The sequence below is a fragment of the Dromiciops gliroides genome, chromosome 5 (assembly GCF_019393635.1).
Source record: "Dromiciops gliroides isolate mDroGli1 chromosome 5, mDroGli1.pri, whole genome shotgun sequence".
In the NCBI taxonomy this organism is placed as follows: domain Eukaryota; kingdom Metazoa; phylum Chordata; class Mammalia; order Microbiotheria; family Microbiotheriidae; genus Dromiciops; species Dromiciops gliroides.
Window position 1 is genome coordinate 289,988,080 of NC_057865.1, and position 19,820 is coordinate 290,007,899.

Consider the following 19,820-nt stretch of genomic DNA (forward strand, 5'->3'; position numbering starts at 1 on the left):
GCAAAAATAAAAAACACACCAAAAAAAAACCCAAAATGAGGAGTTGGGCTCAATGACCTAGAAGGTCTTTCCAACTCTAGATCTAGGGCCCTGTGATCTTAGAATGGTTATATAGTTGGTCAGGTGGAAAAATTTAGATCTGGACAAACCTTAGAGATCAACTGAGGCTAAACAAAATCATAATAACGGTATTTCACTATAATTAGTTTCCTTTGTATTCATGTTGTTTTTATGCATTTAAAATCATGATTCTGAGTAGTTCCTAGGCTTACTCAATTTGCCAAAAGGAGCCACAACACAAAAAGGCTAAGAAACCCTGCTCCAGTCCAATCTCCCTGTTTTATTTAAACAATTTTCCCCTTTTTGGTTTGTTTGTTCTGACATTGCCAAGCATTTCCATATCTTACAAATAGGAAAATGAGACTTAGAGAATAGAAGTGACTTGCCCAAGATCACACAGACAAATCTGTGGCAGAGCCTAGGCAGATGACCAGTCTGGGACTCTTTCTCCACTATGGACAACACTGACTCACTCCCCAGATATGTGCTGTGTTAGGAAGGACAGACCAGATCAACTGCGAGCCTTCAGCCTGCTGCTTTCTCCCCTACAAGCTTTCTCCCCATATTTCAGATGATAAAGTAGAGCTGGGATTTCCATATGGCCTTGAAAACAAACACGAGCGCTTCAGGCTAACAACCATAGAGATGAGAGAAGATGGGACTGTCTCAGAAGAATAAGTCAGGTAAGAAAGACACAGATCATGGGGATGAAAAAAAATACCAATATGAAATGGGGAACTAGCTTACTAGCTCATGTTTCTATGGCCCTTTATACTTTTCAAAAGTTCTTTCCCTTCTAAAAGTGCCAGAGAGGCAGGTAGTAGCAATAATGTTTATGCCCATTTTACAGAAGAGAAAATTATGGTTGAGAGAGTCCTCCTCACTTGCCTGTGGCTGTCCAGAGTATTTCAAACCCAGCCTCTAAACTCCACATACACCACCAGCACTCTCCCAGGAAGCTGTGTATCTCTTTGTCCTGTGTATCTCTTAGGATGTTAGAGTGGTTGACACAGCACTGCCCTCACTAAGAAAAGCAGAGCATGCTCAGAATTTGAAGAATTAACTGGACTGGGTCGGAACTGAAGGGGAATTTGAGGTCATTCATTTGGCAGATGGGAAAACTGACACCCAGGTCACACACCAGCAAAGGACAGGAGCAGGATTTGAATCCAGTGCTCCTGACTCAGAATCTATTGCAAGAGCTCAGCTCCCCTCCCCCCAGCCTCCTCCCAAACCCAGAAACAGCTGCTCTGGGTGACAAGGAGCCCTGTGGTTAGGGAGTTAGTTTAGGCCAAGAAAAGCACAGACATGGCCAAAGGCTTTGCCAACTGCCTACCCCACCTTGAACCCAAACCACACTCCAAACAAGCAAGAAGCTTCTAAGAGGAGACACCCATGAGGCCACACCTGGCTAGTAATGGGTAAGGTTTTTAAGGGTAGGTATTGGGCATAATTACACTAGGTCCTTTTCATTTAGCTCTTTTCTTACGCCAACCCTGGGAGGCAGAAACTGCAACTTTCACGCCCATTCTACAAGTATGGAAACTGAGGCCCAGAAAGGCAACTTGCCCCCAAGTCCACGTTACTATTAATATCAGAACTTGGATTCAACCCAAGACTCCTGATTCCCAGAAGACAGGTCTTTTCACACCAATGAGGAGGTACTCACTCCTGCTGTGGAAAGATGAGGGAAAACAGAGAAGACTAGACGTATGACCTTGGGCGAGTCACTTCCCCTGGATAAGGCTGCGTTTCCTCTGGCATAAAAGGAAGCAAACAACACTCCTACTTCCACTCCATTGCATGGAGCCAGTAAGACAAAGGATGCAAAGAGCTTTGTACATGAAAAGTGCCTTAAACTTATAAATGCCAAGAGCAACAATAAGAGACTACCTTCTCCTCGTAGATCCCCTCTTCCCCTGCATTTTTGTGACACTGCTCAGACCTTAGTGTTCCACGGACACATGGCATTCCATCTCCTTTGGCCCTTGCACAAGCTGTTTCCCATGCCAGGACACATTCCCTTCTCGCTTCTGCCTCCCAGAATCCCCAGTTGCCATCCAATACCACCTTCTCCAGGAAGCCCTTCCTGACTTCCCGGCTGCTAGTGCCTTCTCCCCTCAATGACCTGGTACACACGTGTCGTCCCCTGGGAAGCTTCTTGGGGGCAGAATCTGTTTTTATTTCATGTCCCTGGTACATGGTGGGTATTTAATAAATGCTTGTCGGCTGTCTGAACAATAACTCTTCTTGTCAGATGATGGAACTTAACATCTGATACATATCAATAACACCAAATACTAGCTCCCAGATCCTCCTAAGATGTTTTCAGAACCAAATCCTTTCTCTCCCTTGGTCCAGGGCCAGGAAAAGGGAGCTCCCACCCTAAAAACATCTTCCTTTTTGCATAAAAACATCTTCTTATGGATCATAGAGGCATCTGGGTGGTGCAGGGGACAGAGCACCAGGCCTGGAGTCAGGAAGACCCAAGTTCAAATTCAGCCTCAGATACTTCCTAGCTGTGTGATCCTGGGCAAGTCACTTAACCCTGTTTGCCTCAATTTCCTTATCTATAAAATCTATAAAAATAGAAATATGAAAGGAGAAGGAAATGGCAAACCACTCCAGTATCTTTACTAAAAAAAACACACAACTCAAATGGGGTCACAAAGAGTCAGACATGTGGATAGAGCACTGGCCCTGGATTCAGGAGGACCTGAGTTCAAATCCGGCCTCAGACACTTAACACTTACTAGCTGTGTGACCCTGGGCAAGTCACTTAACCCCCATTGCCTCACTAAAAAAAAAAAAAAGAATCAGACATGATTGAACAACGACAACAAAGCTAGCAACGTCCTCCTTTTACAGATGAGGAAACTGAAGCACAACAGAAGGAAAGGGACCTCCTCAGTGTCAACTGGACCACAAGTAGCTCTGGGTCCTCTGGTTCTAAATCCATGCTGTACCCCAAGCACTGAAGGCAGGGCTGAGTATACAGTAGGTGCTTAGTGTTTGCTGAATTGTTCAGGCATTACCTGGAATTCTTTCATTCTCCTTTACCTTTCTGGGTCCCCACTCCCCCTCCAGCCTCTCCCACAGGAGTAGGTCAGTGGTTCTCAAACTCTTTACATTCTTAAAAATTATTAAAGACTCCCCCCCCAAAAGCGGGTTATATCCGTTGTTTTTTTCCATCTTAGTATTCTTATAAAAGTGGTTTTGACCTTGCAGACCCCCAAAAGGGTGTTGGGGACTCCCGAGGTCCCCGGCCCACACTTTGAGAGCCTGGGAGCAGAGGGGACATACGAGAAAACCTCACTTTCCCAGAATCACAGACTTGGAGCTGGAAAGAACCTTCCGGCTCATCTAACCCAACCCTTCCATTTTACAGTTAGGGAAACTGAGGCCCAGAGAGGGAAATGACCTGACCAGGTCACACAGGGCATAAGGGATAGAAGGATGACTTGAAGGTGGGTCCTCTTCCTCCCAAATAATCCTTTCTCCTTGGGGCCTGGAACATTATCTAGTCCAACCCTCTCACTGAACAGGGGAGGCAGGCAAAGCTCAGAGAGGGAAATGGCCCCGGGCGGGGGAGGGGGAGGGGAGGGTCAAACAGCTGGGAAGCATCCCAGTCGGCATTTGAACCTCTGGCTCCAAATTCAGTTTTCTTTCCCCTGTTGTTGTCCCTGCCTCATCTCTCCACCCCCCACCCCCAAAAGAGGAACCGAGAACATCTATGGATGTCTGTGTCGGGGGTTTCTGACAACCCTCACCACCCCGCACCCCAAGGAAGGCCACTTCTCAGCCGGGCAACCCTGAGCTGGGTCGGGCAGGCCCGGGCAAGGTTGCTTCCCATGGCTGGCTCCCCGCCCCCCTTCCCTCCACCCTTCCCACGAGGGTTGGAGCAGATGGCAGAAGTTGGAAGGGGTGAGAGAGTTAACAGGCCCAGAGACAAAGGGAGCACAAAGCTCTGCCTCCCTCCCTCCCTCCCTCCCACCCACTGAGGGAGGGGCCCAGCCACCGGGAATGGGAGCCCCTGACAACCCATCGGTGGGAGCAGAAGCCCCAGAATGCCTTGCCTGACAGACAATTCCCAGCTCACAAACGAATAAACGCCTCTCCTCCGGCAGTCCCAGCCCCATCAAAGCCTTGGCTGCCATGGCTGCTACCCCCATCCCCTCCCCTCCTCGTCCAGGAACGGCCCGAGCTGCCTCCTGGTACCCTTGAGACCCCTACCCAGGGGCACCCCCAGGGCCAGACTTCACTCCAGCATTCCAGGCCCAAGAGATCCTGCAGCGTCCTCTCCCTCTTCCCCTATTCCAGCCAAAGAGAGCCAATCGACGTTGCCCATCACCCCCACCCCATCTCCATCTGTGGGGATCGTATGTCTCCATCTAGAGCCAGCCCAGTGTTTCCATGCAACTTTCTCTGAGAGGCCAAGCCATAGAATGAAGCGGGCCCTGGCTCGCATTATCACCACCATCATTGTCATTAACAATAACAATAACAATAACAGTAACAATAACAGTAACAACTAGCACTTAGAGTGCTTAGGTTTACCAAGCACTTTAGACATCGTATCTCGTTTGATTCTCTGAGGCACCCCTCAGATAAGAAAACTAAGGCAGAAAGGGACGGACTTGCCCCTCGGGTTACACAGCACGATTCAAACTCGGCTCATCCTAACTCCAGTCCCAGAGCTACATCACGGTTCTATTCCTGTATGCCTCTGAACAAGTCACTTCTTCTCAATGGGCCTCGGTTTCCTTCTCTGTAAAATGGGTCCCTCCTGGCTCTGACATTCTTCGTCCTAGCGCTCCCTCTCCACTTTGATATCCTAGGTCTCTTTGACAGGTGCTGGAAATAGCAATGAATTTGGACTCAGAGAACCCTGAGTTCCGGTCCCATCCTTGATCCTTCTTAGCTGTGAACCCGAGTGACAACTTTCAGCTGTAAAATGGAGGTATTGGGCTAGGTGGCTTCTAGGCTCCAATGTTCCATGATCCCCGGCTCCCCAGACCTTTGTACCCTCCCCAAATGCTCATCTCATTGGAGGGAGCCAGAGTCTGGGAACTGGGCTATTGATTTTATCTCTCCCGGTGAGCTCCTTGAGGGTAGAGACACCCGAGGCATCCTTATCTACTCTTGCTCACACACTACATGGTATACAGTGGTGGTTAATACATGCCTATTACATGAATGCATACACAAACAAACGAAGTAAAGAAAACCATCCACAAACTGCACCTCTGGGGATTTTGGCTAAATGAGGAGGGGAGAAGGGGGGAAAGAGCAAGATGGGTCCTGGGTTCAAATCCCAACTCTGATGCTTGCCACCTGTGTGACTTTAGACTTGAACCTTCTTGGACCTCAGTTTCCCTCCCTGTAAAATAAGGTAGATATGCTCTGAGGTTATCCAGTTCTAGAGCTATAGTGGATCAGAGGTTAGTCCTAGCCCCTGAGGGAGTTGGCTTTGACCTCCACAGCCCCTGACAGCTCTTAGTCCAACAACTCTGTTAGACCCAAGCCTTGGACTTGCAAAGGCCCAGCCGCCAGTCTGTCATCTCCCCGCCCTCCAAATGGTGAAAAGAAATTCCTTCTCCCCTCAGCCAGAAAGAAGGCAGATGGAGCTGAGCCAGCTTCCTCTTTCCTCTTTGACCCTTCTGCTCTGTCCTCAGCCCCACCTCCTGTCCATGGTGCCCATGCTACTTTGGAAAACACATTTTTTTTTTTGGAGGAGAGAGTGAACAAGAAAGGGTGAGCCATCCTTACTGCTCCGCCCCAGCTCCACAGAGGCCAAGTTGGCAGGACAAGGAGCAGCTCATAATGTAGGGTCCCCCTGAGGAGACCCATTCCTCCAACCCTACTCCTCTTCCCCCCAAAAGGGGCCTTGGCACCTGGGTCCCCATTCAGCCAGAGCAAGAGGCAACTGAACCAAGCTAGCTGCACCGCTAACATTTGAGCCGAGAGGTCTAACCCCAAATGTCTACACTGCTACCTCCCAGCTGTCCTCCTTGGGACCAGATTCGGGGAATACACCCTTGTGGAGAAACTCCCCCAGCCCTCCAGCCTCCTTCTGGGCCCACGTGACCCTCCAGCCAGCCCAGCAGTCCTAGAAAGCACCAGAAGCGACAATGGCGGCCCGGCCTCCCTCCCCACCTGCGGAGTCCATCTGCTGCCACCCCCACTGAGCCCCATCACTCGGCTGGAGGAATTGGCCAGAGCACTGAACAAAGGGGGGAAGTGGGTCACCAGTGCCATGGAGGGCCAGGAGGAACACAGGAGTGGAGGAAAGGGTGCCAGAGACCAGGTGGAGGCTGAGATTCATCATGGGTGTGATGGTCCCGGACAAGAGGAACCGGGACAGGACCGAGGCCTTCGGAAAATTCACAAATGAACTGTCAACGGCATCCCAGGGGCCCTTTAAGGGCAAGAAGACCCCAGGAAGAGCTTGAGAGTGGAAAGGGAGGTGAAAAGGGGGTAGCCAATGCTCCCAAGCTGGGGGCAGGGGAAACCCGAACCCTGAAGAATTCTTCCCAACGAGCCCTGGCCAGTGGGGACCCACCACAAAGGGTGGGGAAATGGAGGAGAGTCAAGAGGACATCCAGCTTTCTAAATGGGCTCGGCCTAAGCCATGAGTGTAACAGAGAAGCCCCAAGAGCCCAGGAGATCCCAGGGAGCAGTAAGAGAGAGATAGTGCCCAGACCTGGGAGCCGACGGCCCTGCCCTGCGGGACCCCACTCCCAGGATTGGGTTCCCTTCCAGGCGCCGAAATTCAGGAAGGATATTGATAAGGCAGTGAGCGTCCAGGGGAGGGTGACAGGGATGGGGCTCAGGGAAGATCATTGGAAGGACTACGAGCAATTAGCTTGGAGAAGGGAAGATTGGGGGAGGGAGATTATAGGGTCCTCCAATTTTCTAAAAGGTACAAAGAGGGTCAATGTCGGGGTGGGGGCGGAGCAGAGAGGCAGACTGGGGAGAATTGTCACGCTGGGGACAGCTGGGTGGCACAGTGGATAAAGCACTGGCCCTGGATTCAAGAGGACCTGAGTTTAAATCCAGCCTCAGACACTTGACACTTACTAGCTGTGTGACCCTGGGCAAGTCACTTAACCCCAACTGCCTCACCAAAAAAAAAAAAAAAAAAAAAGCAGAATGGGCTGGCTACTTTGGGATGTAGAGCTTCCTGTCACTGGGAGTCTTCAAACAGAAGCTAGAAGACTTTGTCAGGGATATTGTAGATGATAAAAAGAATGAAAATTGCTGGCTCTTCTCCAACACTTTAAAGTTTGTAAAATCCGAATCTGAATCCCACTTGAGCCTCACAACAGCACTGGGCTTGTCATTCAGTTGTTTTTCACTCCTGTCTGACTCTTCGTGACCCTATTCCCAGTTTTCCTGGCAGAGATACTGGAGTGGTTTGCCATTTCCTTCTCCAGCTCATTTTATAGAAGAGGAAATGGAAGCCAACAAGATGAAGTGACTCACCCAGGGTCACACAGCCAGGAAGTATAAGAGACTGAATTTGAACTTGGACCTTCCTGAGTAACTTTAGGCCTAGTAACTTTAGGTACAATTTTTCGAGAATGTGGGTGGGGCAAGTTAGGGTTCAACCCCAAAAAGGAACAATTTGGAAATAAGCCAACATTCCTGCTCAACATCAAGAAGAAAGTAAATGCTTCCCCACTCTCAGGTCTGTTGTTACCTGGCATTCTCCATGAGCACCAAGCACAATGATTTGTATACAGCAGGTGCTTAATGAATGTTTATCTTTCATTGGAATCTCCACTAGTACGGTGGAAAAGGTACTAGCCTGGGAGTTGAAGACCTAGGTCTAATTGGGCCTTGGGGTTCTCATCTGCCAAATTGGGGGTGGGGAAGTGGGGAGGGAGAGGTGATGAACCCTATAGTTGAGCATGCATATACTTTTAGGCTCCCAGCACGGGACCCTGGACATAGGCATAGACGAACAGGTGGTGCTTGGGAAAGACCCAGTGGACACTGTGAGAACACCGTTCAAGGCTCCAAGTCTTCACCATCAAACACGGGTTGGGGGGAGGGGGTTAGAAAGCTGCTCTGGCCCCAAGTCCATTGAACTCTGGACAACCTGGTTCTCGCCTTACCTCAACATGCCTTTATCAGATACTTTCTACGTGCCAAGGCCTGGCCAAGGCACTGGAGATGCGGGGATGCTTCAGTCCCCGACCTCAAGCACTTTACATTCCATGAGTCTATCGTAGATACAGATTTATAGCTGGAAAGGTCCTTAAAGGCTTCCACAGCAATCCTCTCGCTTTACTGAGAAGGCACCTGGGCCCCAGGTCACTTACCCAGAGTCACATGGCTAATGAGGGCCAGTGGTGGAATCTGAACCCAGGTCTTCCTGGCTCAGAGTCCAGTACTCAGAGGATGAAAGAGTTGTGAAAGCCCTTAGAGTTCACCAAATCCAAACCCTTCAGTTTTACAAGGGGGGGAAACTGAGGCCCAGAGGTTAAGTGACCTTTTACTGACCTCATAACTTACCCAAAGTCATGCAGCTAGTAACTGATGGAGCCAATATTTAAATTCAGGTCCTCCATCTGCCTGCCACACAGCAGGTGTTTAATAAATGCTTATTGGTTGACACTTTGCACTGGATGAAGATAAGACTCTCTGAACTCTGCTAGGAGGTTGCTTGTAGGACAGACAGAGCTGGGCTCTGTCATCCCACCCCCCCAGCTTGCAGGAAGGCCTTGCCATGACCTTCAGATTCACCTCCTTACCACGGTGAGGCACTGAAGGATGACATCAATGCACCATGCCTGGCAATGGGAGGCACTTAGTCAATGTTGATGGATCGATTAACAAAGCTCTTCCTTTCTCCAAACCACCATCCAGACAGCTCACTAATGAAGCCCACACCCCATCCCACAATGTCCCAGGCCTTACATCCCGCCCCCAGACCCAGAAAGTCACAGATTATAGTGGAGAGAAACTAGACTTAGAATCAGAAAGACTTGAGTTCCAATTCCAGCTCAGGCACTTGCTAGCCATGTAACCCTAGGCAAGTCACTTAACTGCTCTGGGCCTCAGTTTCCTCCCTTGTAAAATGAAAGGGTTTAGACTAGATAGGTGACCTCGAAGGTCCCTCCCCACTCCAAATCTACCATCCTAGAAGATAGGAAGGCCTGGGTTCAAATCCTACCTCTGACACTTAATTATCTGTGTGATCCCCAACAAGTCACTTCATCTGTCTGGCTCTCAGTTTCCTCATTTGTAAAATGAGGAGGACTTTGGACCCCAAGGCCTTGAAGGCCTTCCCCAGCTCTAAATCTAGGAGGCTCTAAGTCTTCAGATGAGGCAAGTGAGAAGCAGTGACCAACCCTAACCCTAACCCTAGGTGGGTGAACAGCAGGGGCCAAGACCCCAACCCAGATATCCTGATCTCCCACCCAGAGTTCTCTGCACATGCCACTGTTCGGATCGCTTCACCCCTCCTGATCCAGGACACCAGCTCTGGATTCTCACTAAGACTCAGAGGTCACCATATGGAAACTCTACCCACAGGAATGTTTTTTGGTCCAGACTTGTCCTATTTATGAGGGAACTCCCAATGTGAAAAACTCCCTCCACCGATGCAGACTGGCAGCTCCTCTCTAACTCACGGACCTAGGGCCAGGAAAGTGACATGCATAACCAGTATGGGTCAGAGGCGGGATCTGAACCCAGAACTTCTTAAGTCCTGCCTGACCAGCTGCCTCTCTATTGCTTTGCCAAAAGGAATGTATCGAATACAATCCCTCAGAGGCCAAACTTCCAAAACCCAAAGGGTTAGTTAGGGTCCTGTGCCGGCCTTTCTCTGCATCCCTCCTTCCCCCTCCCCTGCCCCCCAAAACAGGAAGGTTTCCTAAGGATTCCAGCTGTCCCCAAATAGAAGAGGCTGCTGGGGGAAAGTGTGCTCCCCACCTATGGCCAGGGATGTGGTCGTGGAGCTTTCAGTTCGGGGCAGGCTGGCCTGGGAGGGTCTCTCAGCTGCCCCCGGCCCCGGGAGGCTTGGGGATTCTATGCATCCTGCAGACACCGAGCTCCCTGCTCCTCGCTAGAGGGGGATTGGCCGCAAGCCAGGAAGAGAGAAATCATTCTCGGGGAAGGAAAAAAAAATAACCAGGACAAGCTCAGACTTCCGACAGGAAGCGTTTCCGGGCAGGGAGGCCCCGGGCTCCCGGACCAGCCGGCTGCTCTGCGCATGGGGAGCCTGCGTCACTTTGGCCACAAGACCCAGGAAAGACGATTCGGGGGGTCAGCCTGCAGGGAGGGATCCCGGCAGAGAAGGGGGTGGGGAGGCTGGGAGGAGATTGACCTCAGGGCAGGAGCTGCTCCCAATCGCTCGCTCCCTGCTCGCTGCCGTTTCAGGGAGCACTCTCTTCCAAGGGGCTGAAGGGCAGGCAGGGATCCGAACCCGCCTGGAGCCTGTTCCCACGGCCCAGGCTGGAGGCCTGGGTCACCCCAGCTGGTAATCTGAGCTAAAAATATCTCCTCCTGCTGCTGTGGCAGCAGCAACAGGGACAAACCACCTTCCTGAGAGGGCTCAGAGCAGCTCAAATGCCCCGGCTGGGCGGGAGGGGGCAGGGGAAGAAACACTGGCCTCCTATCCGGCCCCACCCCGGAGCTGTCTGCCCATGGGGACCCGTCATCTCCGAAGAGCATCCAGCTCCACCGCCTTGGACTTAGGACCGGAGATTTAAGGCTGGAAGCCGGTCTTCAGAGAGCACCTGAGTCTGACTTTCAATTTACAGAAGAGGAAACTGAAGTCCAGAGAAGAAAAGACATTTGCCCCAAGTCACAGAGCTAGAAAGTGGCTGAGCAGGGATTTGAACTCAGGACTTCGGACCCTCCATCCCAGGCTTCTCAGCACTATTCAAGCTGCCGAGCACTTGGCTCTCAACAGCCCTGTGAGGTGGGGCGGTGTGAGGTCTGTCGGCCCCGCTGTACAGATGCAGACGTCCAGGCCAGGGCTCCGAGTCAGACCTAGGCCTGGAGCTTACGGCACCCTGAGGTGTCTCCCCAGCCCCCTTGCAAGACCCCCAGAATGCAGTCACTTACCCAAGTAGATGTCCCCAAAGGAGCCACTGCCAATTTTTCGGCCCAACCTGTATTTGTTCCCCACACGGAGCTCCATGATTCAGTCTCACTGCAAGGAGAGAATGGGGAAAGCCAGGTCAGGTGAGGAACAGAACTCCAAAGGAAGCCAAGGGGGGGGCGGGAGCTCCTTCGTCTGGGCCCCTACCCATCCCTAAGGGCCAGAAAAAGAAGAGGGTGGCTCTCAGGGACCCAGGGTTTAAAGTGGGCGGGCTCCCTCTCCCCCCTTTTTCTCAGTGCCTCAGGGCCTGCCAGGTGCCCACACCCTGGTCACAGCAATCACTGCGAGGGGAGAAGGGGGTTTCTGGAGTCAGGGAAGGGCTTATTCAGCCTGGGCAGCCACGGACTGTGAGTGGGAGGCCAGCCTCAGGGAGGCCAATGTCCCAATAAGAGAGGCATAGGGAATGGGGAAAAAGGAGGAGCAGACCCCCACTCAATTCCAACTGACTGGGCAGGTAAGCAAGTAAAGAGGGTGTCCGGGGAGGAAAGAGGGAGAGAAGAATAGGATGACCTATATCCTCCTCCCCCCGAAACAAACAAGACCCACACTCGGGTTGGGGGGGACAGGCTTTGGTCCCTTAGAGAAAGGACAGTCAGTCTTCCTGTTGCCAGCTCCCACAAGTCAACTCATTTTGAGATTTGGGAGCAGCCCCTGGATCATGGGGCCACAGACATGCAGACTGATCCAGAGGGGTCTCACCCTGGTCTGTTAGGATGCCCAGAGAACATTCCCCCTGCTTTGCCCCTCATTTCCTTTTTTTTTTCTTTTTTCGTTGGTGGGGCAAGTGTGGGTTAAGTGACTTGCCCAGGGTCACACAGCTAGTTAAGTGTCAAGTGTCTGAGGTCGGATTTGAACTCAGGTCCTCCTGAATCCAGGGCCAGTGCTCTATCCACTGCACCACCTAACTGCACTCCACCCCCCCCCCGTGCCCCAATTCCCTTCTTGATCATGATCTTAGTTCTGGATTCTGTCCAGATTTTAGGCCTAGAGCTGGGAAGAACCTCAGAGGACTTCTCACCCAAACCCCACCCCACCCCATGCACCCACTGTACAGAGGACAACTCTGAGGCACAGAGAGGTCGACTTACTCAAGGTCACAGATCTCGTGCTAGAGATTTCAGAAGCCACCTAAACTACCTTCTCATTTTCCTAATGAAACAAGCTTAGAAATTAAGGGACTTGCCCATGGTCACACAGCTAGTAGCTATCCAAGGTAAGATTTGAACCCAGGTTTTTCCTGACTTCAAGTCCACTACATCATGCCGTCTTTTCCTCAACCCTAGAAGCAGGGGACAGGCTTGATATTATTGGGAGGGGCAGAGAAGGAACTCCTGAAAATATGTGGTCTTCAGTATCCCCTCCTTTCCTCTGCCTACCCCCTTCAAAAAGGAGGGGGGTTCCTGAGAATTCCTCAGCCAAGGCCCTCCCAGCAACACCTTCTGATATCTCAGGAGAGCAGAGTCCGGGGGTCTCAGAGGACCTAAGGCTGGAAAGGATCCCAGGAGGGGAATGGCCCAACCCACCCAAAGTCATATGATCAGTAAATGGTGGAGTCCACATCTGACTCCATTTCCTCTGACTCTGAATCTAGAGATTCCTTTTATGACCCTGAGCTTTGGGGCGTCTTTTATAGTCTGGGACAGAAGGTCCCAGGAAGAGCTAAGCACAGCCTATTGGTCAGCTGGTAGACTCCAGAGTCTTTGTGGGCATCACAGCCCTGAGTGGAATTCTCTGGAGTTCAGGAATGGGGGGGGGGGGTCGGGGAAAAATTGGACGGAGAGGATATCAGTTTTGCTTCTTTTCCTACTGGGGTGCCAGTAGACCCATGAGGCTGTTGGGGTCCCTAGACCATCGCAGGAAACACCCCCAGCCTATGAACAAAGGCTTTGATGCAGCCCCACTTCCCAGGGCCCCATCTTTCCTGGCCAAGAACCTGGAAATGGCTAGGACCAGGGGTCTTTGGATACTTGGGTTGTAGGGGTGGGGCTTAGGGACCACTCTGGAAGATGCTCTCTTCCCTATATGTGAGAGCAGGGACATATGAGGAATACTAGGATGTCAGAGTTGATATTTTGAGATCTGCTGGACCAATCTATTCATTTTGCAGATGAGAAGAGTACATCAGCCCAGGATGGGGAAGAGACTTGTCCAAAATCACACAGGAAGTCACAGAAAGCCAGGTCGATCTCCTTAGCCCTCTCTCCTCTGCCCATTTCACTGTGCTGCCTTTCACCCTCAAAGACAGGGCAAAACTTTGTGCCAAGGAGGCACAGCATAAGATGGGCACATCAGATTTTCCCCTTCCACCTAATATCCAGACCCATGGGCAAATCATTGACCAGAGAATAGCTACATGATACCCTTGGGCAGGGTCAGCTGGGTGACTGGGTTAATCACTGCACCTCTCTCGGGCTCAGTTTTCTCATGTGGAAAATGAGGCTAACACTATCTGCACCACCCACCTCCCAGGGACATTTTGAGAAAAGAGCTGTGTCAACCTTAGAAGTGCCCCAGCACTGCTTGAGCTCCTATTTGAGTAACATCTGACATTTCCACAAAGTTTTTAGGTTTCCCAAGGGCATTGTCTCACCACCCTTTGAGGTATGCACAGATATTATCATGCCCATTTCACAGATGAGGGAACTGAGACTCAGACATATCTGGGGTTATATAGCAAGTGTTAGATGAGGAATTTGAACCTGGTCTCTCCTGACTCCAGCCAGTCCACCACTCTTCCCACTAGACCACGCTGCCTCCCCTTCCACATTCCAAAGGCCCAACACTGCACAGACCCTCTTTACCCTCACTCTGGACAAATTGGGAAGCTGAGGAATGGGATCCCTCTGAAAGAAACCTGCTCACTGTCTCCCTGCAGAAAGATAGCTGGTCTTCTCATGTGACCTTGGGCTAATCAATTCCATTCTCTCAGCCTCAGTTTCCTCTTCTGCAAAGTTGGACCAGATGACTTCTATAACCTCCCCTAGCTCAAAATCCAAAGGTAATCTTGGGCCTTCTCCTGCCCACCACATACACACACACACACCCCTTCAGAACTGTCATGGAGGCTACCTGATAAATATTTACAAAGGACCCCCATGGGCATTGCACTGCAGACGCCTCTGCTTGCAGGAGGCAGACACACTCACTCCCTCTCTTTCCCAAGTGTGTATACTCCAAAGGGAAGAAAAGTCCATGTACACAGTGAACCCGCGCTCCCTCACACATGCTCCTGACGCACGTTTTTGGCGTGGGCCAACCCAGGGACCACACATCCGGGCCTGGGCACTCATAGGGTAGTGCCAATAAATACGCCTTCATCCTATATTACATAAATACCCACGCCGGGTTAGGTAAATAGACAGGGAGCTCGTCTGGCCCTGTTACATAAATACCCCACACACTCTTCCTGACTCGTCGGAAGGAAAAGCAGAGGGAAGAACCATCAAACTTGATGGGAAATTTAGCAGAGGGAGAAGCTGATCCATCCCCCCAGGCCCCCTCCATCCCTGCCCCCAGTGTCTCTTTCCTCACACACTCCACAGGGGTCCCCAGGGGCCTGTGAAGGGCTCCCTCCTGTCCCAGGCCCCAGAATAAAATTTTTTTTAAATCAGAGAGAGGATGAGTGCTCCCCAGTTACATGGTGGAGACTGTGGGAGGACAGAATGTGCTTCTGGAAAGAGGAGAGTGCTTTGATAAAGAGATAACTAGGGCTTTTTACTCCAACACTTGGACTCTCTTAATGTGGGGAAGGGGCCAGGAGGCAGAAGATTGGAAGAGAAGAGAAAGAATGGAGTGGAGTGGGTGTTCTTTCCCTTTATAAAATAATCCCCAAGCACCCCCCCACGGTCCCCCCAACATCCCCTCTGCCCCCTATCCATTTCTTTAGGTTTTGACAATGTTTTAAGGGGGAGGCGGGAGGGGGAGGGGGGAAGAAGGTACATCCTAGAGATGAAAGACGAAGAATACACAAAAGCAGACATTTTAAAAACAACATTCCCAATTCCTTTTCTTCCTTGTCTTCCTCTCTCCTCCTCCCCCCCCCACTCCATAAATCAGTCCTCTGATTTGATCTGAGTTACTTCAAAAAAGCAAGCCAGGGGAGAAGTCTGTTGTGGGGAGGGGGCTCACCCCACTTGGAGGTTCCGGGTGTTTCAAGGGACTCTCATATTCTCTAGATATGAATAAATATTCTCTCTCTCTCTCTCTCTCTCTCTCTCTCTCTATATATATATATATATATATATACACACTCATACACAGTCTGTCCATATATATAAATATATATTTATATATCACAGACGCCACACACTCAGAGAAAAGAGGAAATCCGAATAAGTCATTCCACTGCCCCCCCCCCTCCACAAAAGAAAACCTGGCTCCATGGCCTGTTTTATCCGACACTATTCCCAAAGTCTCCCCCCCACCCCCAACACACATCCATCCAAGGGGCCACGCAGAACACTTTGTTTGGGAGAAGTAAGAGAAAAGGATCCCCCAGCCCCCAGAGACAGTGAGGTGAGAGAGACAGAAAGAGAAAGGGAGACACATGGAGAAAACTAAGACAAGGATGGAGTGTGCAACACGGAAAAAAAGACAGAGATAAATAGAAAAAGAGACCAGGAACCGAAGGACAAACAGGGGCGGGGAAGGAAGAGACAGAGAATGAACGAGAGAGGAGAGAGAGAGAGAGAGAAGGAAAGAAAGGGGGAGAGAGAGAAAGAGAAAGGGAGGGAGGGATCGAGAAAACGGGAGAGAAAGAGACGGAGCTAGCCAGAGAGACAAAGATACAGAGACAGAGCCAGCGAGTAGCAGCGAGACAGAGAAAAGAGAATGGAGGGGGGGGATTGTTTGGAGAAAAATACAAAGGGGGGGGGGCGGGTAGGAAGAGACTAGGAAATAACCAGTTTCAGATGCCTCTCCCCGATCCAGGCCACACCAAACACACACACACACGTACACGCAGCCCGGCTCCCCAAGCCGGGGGTCCCCGGCTCCCCTCTCCTCAACCGGCGGGTGCGCCCAACGAGGGTCGGTCTCCTCGGCGGAGGTTCCGAGCCCTTTAAACATCTAGTGGGAGAGGGGGCAGACAAGGCTGAAATGGGCTGCTCCGGCCCAGCAGGATGGGGTACCCCCCTCCCCGGCCGCTCCCCAGGAGCATTTCTGCAAAATAATCTCATGCCCCAGAATGGAGGTCTTTTGTGCTCGGGGATCGGCCCCGGGGCCTGTCACCCAGGGGCCAGACGGGCTCCGTGGGTGAGTGTGTATGCGTGTGAGTGTGTCAGGGTATGTGTGTGTGTGTGTGTGTGTGTGTGTGTGCGCGCGCGAGCACCCGCTCCTTTCCCCCCACCCCCATCCCCCTCCCTCTCCCCGTCTCCCAGCAAAAACAAAGGGCCGGAGGAGCGCCCTTTCCCCCCGACTTTGCCCCCCGAAACGGGTCCCCAGCCCCCCAATATTTACCCCGCCGGGAAGGGGCCGGTGCCCAGCTCCTGCTCCGGGCGCTGCCAGGGACCCAGGCGTCCGAGGGCTGGAGGATGCAGGAGGATTGGGCTGGGGAAGGAGGGGAGGTGAAGCTACACCCAGCTCGCAGCCCGGAGCTGCTAGCCTGCCTGCCCGCCCGCCCGCCTGCTAGCCTGCCTGCCCGCCCGCTGCCCGCCCGCTGCCCGCCCGCCTGCCTGCCTGCCTCTCTCTCAGCTGCTGCCCCCTCCCTCCTCCCTCTCCCTCCCTCCCCTCCCCCTCCTCCCCCCGCCCCTCCGGCCTCCGCGTGGGGCTGCGCCGCTCCCCCTCCCTTGCTCGCTCATTGACTTTCCATTGAGCCCGCTGGCCAAACCCACTGATGTCATCCTGCACAGTTCGCCCCCCTCCCTCTCCCGTTTAAAGGGACACTGCCCGACTTCGGGCTCCGGGCTCGGCCAGGATGGCCAGCTAACCTCGACCTCCCGCTCCCCGACCCCCGTCCGCCCCTCGAGACCCGAGCCCGGGGCAAGGCCTCTCTCTCCAGGGCACCGCCCTCCAACGATGGCTCCGAGCCGGTCTACAGCTCCGGGCTCTGGGTCTTAGAAAGCTGTCTCCCCCAGGGCTCGCTTTCTCTCTGGCCTCGGGCTGTGAGCATCTCACCCGACAGAGATCTCACCGGACAGAGATCTCGCGTGCATCTCCCGGAGTTAGGGCAGACTCCATTGGGTGGGCTTTCCACCTCACTGCCCCGCTCGGGCGAAAGTTGCTTATTAAACACTTGTTGATTGATTGTCTCCACGCGCCTAGTGTATATAGTAGGCGCTTAACAAACACGCCGACTGTCCCTACAGTGTCTAGAGCGGAGCCGAGTTTATGGATGGATTGATAAGAATTTATTCCTAAATAGCCAAAGAGAAAGTGAAACATCGCCTTCCCCTCCCCCATCTCACCTCCTTCCACAAAGGTGGGAAAGGGCATAAATGGGGAAATCTGAAACCTGCTCACAACTGGATTATTCGTTGTGGAATTAGCAAACAAACCAAAGGGAAGTTTGGCCCAAAGTAAGGAGAGGAGTAAATTGGTGTAATGGAAAGAATGCTGAATTTCGGGTTCCACGACCTGGGTTTGAGTCCTCGGTTTGCCATTAACTAAACTACCTGTATGACCTTAGAAAAGTCACTTCCCCTTTCTGGAAAGAAAGACCTCAGTTTCCTCTTCTGTAATAAACAATAACAGCATCATTAAAGCAGATGCTATTATCATTCCTAATTTACAGATGCGAAAACTGAGGTTGACATGATCCAAGGTTTACACAACCAGTAAATGACTGGATCAACATTAGGACTCAGCTCTTCCTGACTCGTCGGACACTTGTACATCTGCTGCACCACCCTACTGCCTCTAAAGGAGGGAGTCAAACTATATGACTTCTAAGATCGAACAGTCAACAAATATGTGTTAAGTTATCTACCCTGTGTCAGGCACTGAAGATATAATCCATCAATGAGCATTCATTAAGCACCTAGTCTGTGCTAGACACAAGGGATAGAGCCTGGGCTTTCATTCCCATGGTTGGATCTCCTTTCGATGCACTGGCCTTCCTCCAACCTTCCATGGCTCTCTCTCCCTCCACCCTCTGGGCTCATATTGAATAGAAAAACATGAGGCCAATCCCCTTGAACACTCTCTTCTCCCCTCTTCCTCATCTCATAGCACCCATGAGTGTTTCTGCCATACAAGTGCCTTCTGCTATTGTCTCCTCCTTCACTCCTGTCTCACATATCAAGGTGGCCTCATGCCTCATCAAGGCTAACTCCTTTACCTTCTCAACTGACCCCATTCCATCCTGTTTCCCTCAATGGATCACCCCCTCTATCATCCCTACTCTCTCACTTATTTTCAATCTCTCCCTCTCTACTGGCTCCTTCCTTGCTGCCTACAAACATGGCCATGTCTCCCCTAGCCTCAAAACCCCCTCACTTGATCTTCCCATTCCTATCATCCCCCAGATCTCTTCTGCCCATTGTGTCTAAACTCTTCAAAAAGGATGTTTACAATAGGTGCCTTCACTTTCTTTCCTTTCACTCTCTCCATGACCCCTTAAGCATCCCACTTCCCAACTCACCATTCCACCTAAACGCTCCAAAATGAACAGTGATCTCTTAATGGCCAAATCCAGTTTCTCAATCCTCATTTTCCTGACCCCCTCTACAGCCTTTGATGCTGTTGACCACCCTCTCCTGCCTGATACTCTTCTCTCTAGAGTTTTGGGACACCTCTCTCTCCTGGTTCTCCTCCTCCCTTCTCAGTCGCCTTTGGTGGATCCTCTTCATCCTGCCTTCTAACTATAGGTGTCTCACAGGGTTCTGTCCTGGGCCCTTCTTCTCTTCTCCCTCTATACTACCTCCCTTGGTAATCTCATCAGCTCCCATGGGTATAATAACCATACCTATGCTGACAATTTCCACATCTACCTATCCTGCCCCAACCTATTTACTGACCTACAATCTTGAATCTCCAACTATTTTTCAGATATTTCAACCTGGATGTTGGGCAGATACCTTAAACTTCATGTGTCCAATACTGAACTGATTAACCCTCCCCTCCTCCTTCCCTATTACTGTCAAATCCATCAGGCTCTCAGCTTAGGAGTCAGCCTGGATTCTTCTCTGTCTCACCCCCATACTCCATCTCTTGCCAAGGCCTACAAAATAATTTGTGGGAGAAGATGCTAGCAGCCGGGGTTGGGGGTGGGTGGGGTGGAGGGACTCAGGAAAGGCCTTGAATAGGTGCATGAGCTAAGTACTGCAAAAAGTCTTCTCTAGACCTCAGAATTGGAGGACCAGTATTCAAGTCCTGCTTTTTAGCTGTGACACGGGGCTTAACACGGTACATGGCACCTAGCACAGCGGCCTGTTGATTCTTAGGTTCCTCCTTGTTGATTCTCAGCTTCCTCTTATAGGAAATGGGAGTAATAATCCCTTCCCACAACTTTGTTATTCCCTCGTGAATTGAAAATGTTTTTAAGTTATTTTAAATTTTAAAATTGTTTTAATATTTTAACTTACTAAAATATAAATTAAATTATTAGTTTAAAAACCATGTGTAGCAGAAATTCACAATCCTATACACATATGCATATATATATTATCCTTTTATGCATTGGAATGCTTTGTCTGTGGTGACTGCC

General features: G+C 51.2%; 1 protein-coding gene across 4 annotated transcripts in view; it reads right to left on the bottom strand.

Annotated features, from left to right (window-relative positions):
• CSNK1E (casein kinase 1 epsilon) overlaps positions 1–19,820 on the bottom strand; it is a 65,007-nt gene that overhangs the window by 39,031 nt on the left and 6,156 nt on the right. For 2 of the 4 annotated variants that reach the window (XM_043966966.1, XM_043966969.1), the window contains exons 1-2: positions 16,634–16,815; positions 11,140–11,227 (exon numbers count right to left, since the gene is read on the bottom strand). In XM_043966966.1, the coding sequence (XP_043822901.1) occupies positions 11,140–11,215 (76 nt within the window). In that variant the 5' untranslated portion in view covers positions 11,216–11,227; positions 16,634–16,815. Of the gene's footprint in view, positions 1–11,139; positions 11,228–12,264; positions 12,285–16,633; positions 16,816–19,820 lie in introns of those variants that run through there. The other 2 variants (XM_043966968.1, XM_043966967.1) reach the window with 2 other exon arrangements.